Consider the following 9,740-nt stretch of genomic DNA (forward strand, 5'->3'; position numbering starts at 1 on the left):
CGTGCGCGTACAGCCGCCGGCTCCCTGGCAATGCTAGACGCCGGGCGCACGGAGCCGCACGGACCCTAGCAACGGGGACGCCACTGGCGGACCGCGTTCCCCGTTGCTGGGTCCATTTAAATTAATAGGGCACCTGTTTCCTGGCCAATCAGCCTCTGAACAGCTGATTGGAGGACTCCATGTTAAGTACACTTCCAGGGCTTCTCACAGACGCCGGTAATAGCTTCCTGCATGCTGTATCTGTTTGCTGAGAGTGTTTCCAGTCCTGCTGTACCCGGTCGTTCCTGTCCTCAGTTGTCCTGTACTCGGAAGTCGTCATCTGTTCCTGGAGTCCTGACTGAGCACCTTTAAACATCCAGTGGTGTTCGTGAGTCACGGCGTAGCCGTGTGTTGCGGCTTGGCCGCTTTATTACTTATTATTTATTATTTGTGTTTCGGAGCTTTTGCGGAGGATTCTGCTCCCACAGATCCACTCTGGTATCCAGCGGTGCTGGGTAGGAGTAACGGACTAGTGGATTTTGGTTGTCCTTTTATCTGGCGGTTTTTCCGCGCATACTTCTGGTTTGGTTAGTTAGCTTGTTGCCCCTGGCCTGTTGTCAGTCAGAGGTCCTCTTGTCATCATCCTGCCTCGGATTTCCCTTTGTCTCTCACTAAGACCGGGGGGCACCGGAGTTGGGCAGACATAATCCGCCTTTCAAACGTGGCTGCCAGGGGCTCAAGAAACCATAGTCTCGCAAGGGATTTTCGATAGCACGGGTGAGACAATAGAGTTAGGGCGCCAGGGGCAACTAGTCTTTCCAGCTCCCGTAACCAGCATTCCCCTTCCAGTACTCTGGCCATTGTCATTAGATCTCCTCCGGTCAGGAGTACTGGAATCATAACACAGGGCTAGTTCGCCCCGTATGTCATGCCCCACCCGCACAGGTGTGAAAGCATTGCACGGCCGCAATGCTTTTGAACCCGTGGAGTGGCTCCTAGGCAGCTACCTGCCATGTTTTCACTCATATCGGCTGCATGTGATGTCACGCAGCCACCGCGGCCTGCCCCAGCAACGGTCCGGACACTCCTGCGTTGTCTGGACCGCACCGCCCCCAACGGCATTCTAACGCCGTTGGCACGCATCCTCCCCCTGCCTGTCAATTAGGCAGATGCGATCACGCCACAAAGCGATCGCCTCTGAATTATGCCTTTGCACACATTTCTTCTCGCACCTCAGGATGCTGCGAGAAAAAAAATTTTCACAGCCACTAATGGGCACCTGTGCACCCTAGTGGTAGCCTCGGAGGAAGACAATTGAATTGCCTGTCCTACCCATTACAAAACACTTCATGTACCCCTGGGAATATTAATAACCCAGGTTGTACCCCTGTGGGATTATTAGTACCCCAGGTTGAGTAGCATTGTCATACAGTATGTACACTTTGTACATCCTGCACAGTAGTTACTGGTGTCTGACAAAATTACATGTACCATATCAGTGTGGGGACAATGAAATCTCAGATTAAATTCAGCTAAGTTTACTTAGGTATTATTACAATTGGGTACACTCTATAGAAATTAATGTGACCTTGCTGATTATTCAGAGTGTGAGAACTGTTAACAAAATGAGCAGTGTGGTCCTATACATTTCTATGGGGTGTGTCCCCGTGTGTCCACAGCGGTGCCACAGGTTGGTGTTCTAGTCCGGTTTCAAATCGTGTTATTTGATTTGGCAAATCTGTAGGTTGTACAATGCCTGTAGGGTAGTAGCTAAAATAAAATTTTACTTACAGGTAAATCTATTTCTCGTAGTCCGTAGTGGATGCTGGGGACTCCGTAAGGACCATGGGGAATAGACGGGCTCCGCAGGAGACAGGGCACTTTCAGAAAGAATTAGGATACTGGTGTGCACTGGCTCCTCCCTCTATGTCCCTCCTCCAGACCTCAGTTAAGGAAACTGTGCCCGGAAGAGCAGACAGTACAAGGAAAGGATTTTGGAATCCAGGGTAAGACTCATACCAGCCACACCAATCACACCGTATAACTCGTGATAAACTTACCCAGTTAACAGTATGAACAACAACAGAGCATCAGATAACCCTGATGCAACCATAACATAACCCTTATTTAAGCAATAACTATATACAAGTATTGCAGAAGAAGTCCGCACTTGGGACGGGCGCCCAGCATCCACTACGGACTACGCGAAATAGATTTACCGGTAAGTAAAATCTTATTTTCTCTAACGTCCTAGTGGATGCTGGGGACTCCGTAAGGACCATGGGGATTATACCAAAGCTCCCAAACGGGCGGGAGAGTGCGGATGACTCTGCAGCACCAAATGAGCAAACACAAGGTCCTTCTCAGCCAGGGTATCAAACTTGTAGAACTTTGCAAAAGTGTTTGAACCTGACCAAGTAGCCGCTCGGCAAAGTTGTAATGCCGAGACCCCTCGGGCAGCCGCCCAAGAAGAGCCCACCTTCCTTGTGGAGTGGGCTTTTACTGATTTTGGAAGCGGCAATCCAGCCGAGAATGAGCCTGCTGAATCGTGTTACAGATCCAGCGAGCAATAGTTTGCTTTGAAGCAGGAGCACCCAGCTTGTTGGATGCATACAGGATAAACAGCGATTCAGTTTTCCTGACTCTAGCCGTTCTGGCTACATAAATCTTCAAAGCCCTGACTACATCCAGTAACTCGGAATCCTCCAAGTCACGAGTAGCCACAGGCACCACAATAGGTTGATTCATATGAAAAGATGACACCACTTTTGGCAGAAACTGTGGACGAGTCCGCAATTCTGCCCTGTCCACATGGAAAACCAGATAGGGGCTTTTATGTGACAAAGCCGCCAATTCTGACACACGCCTAGCCGAAGCCAAGGCTAATAGCATGACCACCTTCCACGTGAGATATTTTAACTCCACGGTTTTAAGTGGCTCAAACCAGTGTGATTTCAGGAAACTCAACACCACGTTAAGATCCCAGAGTGCCACTTGAGGCACAAACGGGGGCTGAATATGTAGCACTCCCTTTACAAACGTCTGAACTTCAGGAAGAGAAGCCAGTTCTTTTTGAAAGAAAATGGATAGGGCCGAAATCTGGACCTTAATGGACCCCAATTTTAGGCCCAAAGTCACTCCCGACTGTAGGAAGTGAAGGAAACGGCCCAGCTGGAATTCCTCTGTAGGGGCATTCCTGGCCTCACACCAAGCAACATATTTTCGCCATGTACGGTGATAATGTTTAGCCGTCACGTTCTTCCTAGCCTTTATCAGCGTAGGAATAACCTCATCCGGAATGCCTTTTTCTGCTAGGATCCGGCGTTCAACCGCCATGCCGTCAAACGCAGCCGCGGTAAGTCTTGGAACAGACAGGGCCCCTGTTGTAACAGATCCTGTCTTAGAGGTAGAGGCCATGGGTCCTCTGTGAGCATTTCTTGTAGCTCTGGATACCAAGTCCTTCTTGGCCAATCCGGAACAATGGGGGTCATTCCGAGTTGTTCGCTCAGTATTTTTTTCTCGCAACAGAGCGATTAGTCGCTAATGCGCATGCGCAATGCCCGCAGTGCGACTGCGCCAAGTAAATTTGCTATGCAGTTAGGTATTTTACTCACGGCATTACGAGGTTTTTTCTTCGTTCTGGTGATCGTAATGTGATTGACAGGAAGTGGGTGTTTCTGGGCGGAAACAGGCCGTTTTATGGGTGTGTGCGAAAAAACGCTACCGTTTCTGGGAAAAACGCGGGAGTTGCTGGAGAAACGGAGGAGTGTCTGGGCGAACGCTGGGTGTGTTTGTGACGTCCAACCAGGAACGACAAGCACTGAACTGATCGCAGATGCCGAGTAAGTGTGGAGCTACTCAGAAACTGCTAAGAAGTGTCTATTCGCTATTTTGCTAATTTTTCGTTCGCAATTTTGCTAAACTAAGATTCACTCCCAGTAGGCGGCGGCTTAGCGTGTGCAAAGCTGCTAAAAGCAGCTTGCGAGCGAACAACTCGGAATGACCCCCAATGAGTATTGTTCTCACTCCTCTTTTTCTTATGATTCTCAGCACCTTGGGTATGAGAGGAAGAGGAGGAAACACATAAACCGACTGGAACACCCACGGTGTCACTAGTGCGTCTACAGCTAGCGCCTGAGGGTCTCTTGACCTGGCGCAATACCTCTGTAGCTTTTTGTTGAGGCGGGATGCCATCATGTCCACCTGTGGCAGCTCCCATCGCCTTGCAATCTGCGTGAAGACTTCTTGATGAAGTCCCCACTCTCCCGGGTGGAGGTCGTGTCTGCTGAGGAAGTCTGCTTCCCAGTTGTCCACTCCCGGAATGAACACTGCTGACAGTGCTCGTACGTGATTCTCCGCCCATCGAAGAATTCTGGTGTCTTCCGCCATTGCCACCCTGCTCCTTGTGCCGCCTTGGTGGTTTACATGAGCCACTGCCGTGATGTTGTCTGACTGAATCAGCACCGTTTGGTTGCGAAGCAGAGTCTCCGCTTGACTTAGGGCGTTGTATATGGCCCTTAGTTCCAGGATATTGATGTGAAGGCAAGTCTCCTGACTTGACCACAGACCCTGGAAATTTCTTCCCTGTGTGACTGCCCCCCACCCTCGGAGGCTTGCATCCGTGGTCACCAGGACCCAGTCCTGAATGCCGAATCTGCGGCCCTCGAGAGCACTCTGCAGCCACCACAGAAGAGACACCCTGGCCCTGGGGGATAGGGTGATCAGCCGATGCATCTGTAGATGCGATCTGGACCACTTGTCCAACAGATCCCATTGAAAGGTCCTCGCATGGAACCTGCCGAAGGGAATGGCCTCGTATGACGCCACCATCTTCCCCAGGACTCGCGTGCAGTGATGCACCGACACCTGTTTTGGTTTTAAGAGGTCTCTGACCAGTGTCATGAGTTCCTGAGCCTTCTCCGTCGGGAGAAAAACCTTCTTCTGGTCTGTGTCCAGAATCATGCCCAGGAAGGGCAGACGCGTCGTAGGAATCAGCTGCGACTTTGGAATATTCAGAATCCAGCCGTGCTGTTGTAACACTTCCCGAGAGCGTGCTACGCTGATCAGCAACTGCTCTCTGGACCTCGCCTTTATGAGGAGATCGTCCAAGTATGGGATAATTGTGACTCCCTGCTTTCGCAGGAGCACCATCATTTCTGCCATTACCTTGGTAAATATTCTCTGTGCCGTGGACAGACCAAACGGCAACGTCTGGAATTGGTAATGACAATCCTGTACCACAAATCTGAGGTACTCCTGAAGGTAAGCATCCTTTATGTCCAGAGACACCATAAAATCCCCTTCCTCCAGACTTGCGATGACCGCTCTGAGCGATTCCATCTTGAACTTGAACCTTTTCAGGTATATGTTCAGGGATTTTAAATTCAATATGGGTCTGACCGAACCGTCCGGTTTCGGTACCACAAACATTGTCGAATAGTAACCCCTTCCCTGTTGAAGGAGGGGAACCTTTACCACCACCTGCTGGAGATACAATTTGTGAATTGCTGCTAACACTATTTCCCTCTCTATGGGGGAAGCTGGCAGGGCCGATTTGAGGGAACGGTGAGGGGGCATCACTTCGAATTCCAGCCTGTATCCCTGAGACACAATCTCTATAGCCCAGGGATCCACCTGTGAGTGAACCCACTTGTGGCTGAAATTTCGGAGACGCGCCCCCACCGGGCCTGGCTCCGCCTGTGGAGCCCCAGCGTCATGCGGCGGATTTAGAGGAAGCCGGGGAGGACTTCTGTTCCTGGGAACTAGCTGTATTGTGCAGCTTCTTTCCTCTACCCCTGCCTCTGGCAAGAAAGGACGCACCTCGGACTTTCTTGCCTCTATGTGATCGAAAGGACTGCATTTGGTAATACGGTGCTTTCTTAGGTTGTGAGGGAATATATGGCAAAAAATTTGACTTTCCAGCCGTAGCTGTGGAGACCAGGTCCGAGAGACCGTCCCCAAACAACTCCTCACCCCTGTAAGGTAAAACCTCCATGTGCCTTTTTGAGTCGGCATCGCCTGTCCATTGCCGAGTCCACAGGACCATTCTGGCGGAAATCGACATTGCATTTATTCTAGAGCCCAGTAGGCTAATGTCTCTTTGGGCATCTCTCATATATAGGACAGGGTCTTTTATATGCCCCAGGGTCAGTACTATAGTATCCTTGTCCAAGGTATCAAGTTCCTCAGATAAGGAACTTGCTGCTACAGCACTACACATCCAGGCCGACGCAATCGCCGGCCTTAGTAGGGTACCTGAATGTGTATAAATGGACTTCAGGATACCCTCCTGCTTTCTATCCGCAGCATCTTTTAGGGTGGCCGTATCCTGTGACGGCAGGGCTACCCTCTTGGATAAGCGTGTTAAAGCTTGGTCTACCCTAGGGGAGGATTCCCAGCGCAACCTGTCCGTTGGCGGGAAAGGATACGCCATAAGCATCCGTTTGGAAATCTGCAGTTTTCTATCTGGAGATTCCCAAGCTTTTTCACATAACTCATGTGAAGGGGGAAAGGTCACCTCTTGCCTTTTCTCCCCATACATATAAACCCTCTTGTCAGGGACTGGGGTTTCCTCTGTGATGTGTAACACATCTTTCATTGCTATAATCATGTAGCGGATGGCTTTAGCCATTTTAGGCTGCAACTTTGCATCATCGCCATCGACACTGGAGTCGGAATCCGTGTCGATATCTGTGTCAACAACTTGGGATAGTGGGCGCTTCTGAGACCCCGACGGCCTCTGCGCTGTAGAATCAGGCATGGGTTGAGACCCTGACTGTGCCAAGGCTTCAGCTTTATCCAACCTTTTATGCAAGGAATTAACATTATCATTTAAAACCTTCCACATATCCATCCAATCGGGTGTCGGCGCCGTCGGCGGCGACCCCACATTCATTTGTACCCGCTCTGTTTCCACATAGCCTTCCTTGTCAAACATGCCGACACAAGCGTACCAACACACCACACACACAGGGGATGCTCTATTTGAAGACAGTTCCCCCACAAGGCCTTTTGGAGAGAGAGAGTATGCCAGCACACACCCCAGCGCTATATTACCCAGGAGTCACACAGTAACTAGTGTTAACCCAGTAGCTGCTGTATACACTGTTTTTGCGCCAAATTTGTGCCCCCCCCTCTCTTTTTACCCTCTGTCTACCGTGATTCTGCAGGGGAGAGCCTGGGGAGCTTCCTCTCAGTGGAGCTGTGGAGAGAAAATGGCGCTGGTGAGTGCTGAGGAAGAAGCCCCGCCCCCTCAGCGGCGGGCTTCTGTCCCGCGTTTTGTGTAAAAATAATGGGCTGCTTTTGCCAAGAGGTACCTAATTGCTGCCCAGCGCGCCCCCCCCCCCCCCCTGCACCCTACAGTGACCGGGGTGTGTGGGTTTAGTGTGGAAGCAATGGCGCACAGCTGCAGAGCTGTGCGCTACCTCATATGAAGACTGGAGTCTTCAGCCGCTGATTTCGAAGTCTTCTTGCTTCTCACGCTGGCTTCTGTCTTCTGGCTCTGCGAGGGGGACGGCGGCGCGGCTCCAGGATCGGACGACCAAGGGTGCGTTCCTGTATACGATCCCTCTGGAGCTAATGGTGTCCAGTAGCCTAAGAAGCAGGACCTATCTTCTAGTGAGTAGGGCTGCTTCTCTCCCCTCAGTCCCACGTAGCAGAGAGTCTGTTGCCAGCAGATCTCTCTGAAAATAAAAAATCCTAACAAAATACTTTCTTTCTTTAGCAAGCTCAGGAGAGCTCACTAAGATACACCCAGCTCGTCCGGGCACAGATTCAAACTGAGGTCTGGAGGAGGGACATAGAGGGAGGAGCCAGTGCACACCAGTATCCTAATTCTTTCTTAAAGTGCCCTGTCTCCTGCGGAGCCCGTCTATTCCCCATGGTCCTTACGGAGTCCCCAGCATCCACTAGGACGTTAGAGAAATCCCCTTTGCCAGACAGACCTTCTGGAGGCAAGCACTGGGCAGGCCAGTGGTGGTCTAAAAGGCAGCGGGCCTGACAGCCCTTTGGCTGGCAGCATGACCGGTATAGATACAAGCCACACCCAGTGGCGGGGCTTGCGTTTGTGTCCTCAACTTGCTAAAGTATCTCTTGGGATGGGAAAACACGCCGTGGAATGTTAAGGGTCTCTGGTGGGCATGTGATCCCATGTCCCGGAATGCACATGCACAGTGGGGGTGGGATAAGTGTTCCCATTAGTGGCACGTGTTTTTGTCCAGTAGGCACATACCAGTGAAGGAGTGGTGGGATAAGTGGCTTCATTAATAGAGGGAGAATATGGCCAGTAGGCACATAAATAGGAAGGGGGTAAATGTGCCTCTATGGGGTGAGAGCAAAAATCAAGTGAGGTGTTCCTGCAGGATAACCAGAGTTGCATTAGCGAGTGGGATTATGATAAAACTCATTTAACCTCCACCTTGACCCAGAGGTGCCGCAAAAAAAAATCCCAAAACACCAAGGTTATTTTGAACCAAAAATTGTTAATAACCGCTGATGTAGTAGTGTAGCACATGAAAACACTACAGGTTATATTCCTTTCACTAATTCTCTGCTGCTGTAATACTGTTCTTGCAAATGGTGACAACAAATATGCAAGTAGCATTTATACCATTAAGTGCAGCTATATGCCGCACTTATGGTACCACCAGACTCACTTATTTTTGTTTGCAGCCCCATAGTGCTATGTACAAAAATCTGCAGGTCCATAGCGGGATTTGCCCATGAGGGGGGTGAGAAAGGTCAATTCAACTGTGGGTAAAGGGGGAGAGTTGCTGTTGCGACAGCGTATAAATGCCAACAATGGCACCCGAAATTGCACATTTTTTGTACACAGCCCTGTGAAGCTGCCAAAAATCAGCAAGTCCAGTGGTACCACAAGTGCAGCATATAGGGCGAGAACATCATCCCTCATTGAAATTACCCCAATTATTACAAAATGAACAATTTGCAAAGTTTTTATCTCTTAGCTATAATTCAACCGAAAAACTGACCATATGTCCATGCATACAGTATTACAGAAGATAAGGCTACAGGTCAGCAAAATGGTTAATACACGCCGTCATGTCTGTAAATATTATGCAATACAGTCATTAATGTGAGAGACAGATCAGTTGAGGAGACCCTAGAGCATGCTGCCATTACCTAGCAGGGTATGCCACCAGTGCAGGAGAGCAGCTCCCCGCTGGACTACATAGCATCCCTAGTCTTCCTGCTGAGCATGTGCCACGTAATAAGCCCCTACTGCTGCTGCCAGGCGATCACCTGCAGGTCGGACCCTTCCTCACCGCTGATGCCTGGGGGTGCCTATGCTGTGTGTGTGCCCACCTGAATGCGGCTCCCTCCCCGGTCCCTCTGCTGCTGGGCACGGAGCTGGAGGCGGCTTTCCTGCTGAATATCCTGTGTAAGAGAGCCATGATGCCACAGCCCGCCGGGGGCTCTCCCTCTAGCACGGCCTCCTGTGCGCACTGAGCTGGGGAAGCTGGTCCGGTGCCAGCCGGTGCCCGATGCTGCTGCTGCCCACCATCGTAGCTGGGAAGCGCTTTATCTCCTGCATGGAGGAGACGCGGCTCATGTGACCGGAGGGAGGTCCCGGCCCCGGGAAGACAGGCGAGGGCGGGGCGCAGAGGTGTCTTCCCTGCTCTGTCCAGGAGCAGCTGCATAATCCGGGAGCAGCATTCCCTTTATCCCCAATGCAGCAAGCATAGGGCGCCGCAGGGTGATGTTACCTACACGGGGTCTCCTGGGGGTATGCAGCGCTCTCA

At 50.9% G+C, this 9,740-nt stretch overlaps 1 protein-coding gene across 3 annotated transcripts in view; it reads right to left on the reverse strand.

Annotated features, from left to right (window-relative positions):
• Positions 1 to 9,740, reverse strand: part of FNIP2 (folliculin interacting protein 2) — a 144,139-nt gene extending 134,399 nt beyond the window's left edge. For all 3 annotated transcript variants that reach the window (XM_063920467.1, XM_063920466.1, XM_063920465.1), the window contains exon 1: positions 9,304 to 9,740. In XM_063920467.1, coding sequence (XP_063776537.1) covers positions 9,304 to 9,638 — 335 coding nt within the window. In that variant the 5' untranslated portion in view covers positions 9,639 to 9,740. The remainder of the gene's footprint in view (positions 1 to 9,303) is intronic.

Source organism: Pseudophryne corroboree, chromosome 1, assembly GCF_028390025.1.
Source record: "Pseudophryne corroboree isolate aPseCor3 chromosome 1, aPseCor3.hap2, whole genome shotgun sequence".
Taxonomy (NCBI): domain Eukaryota; kingdom Metazoa; phylum Chordata; class Amphibia; order Anura; family Myobatrachidae; genus Pseudophryne; species Pseudophryne corroboree.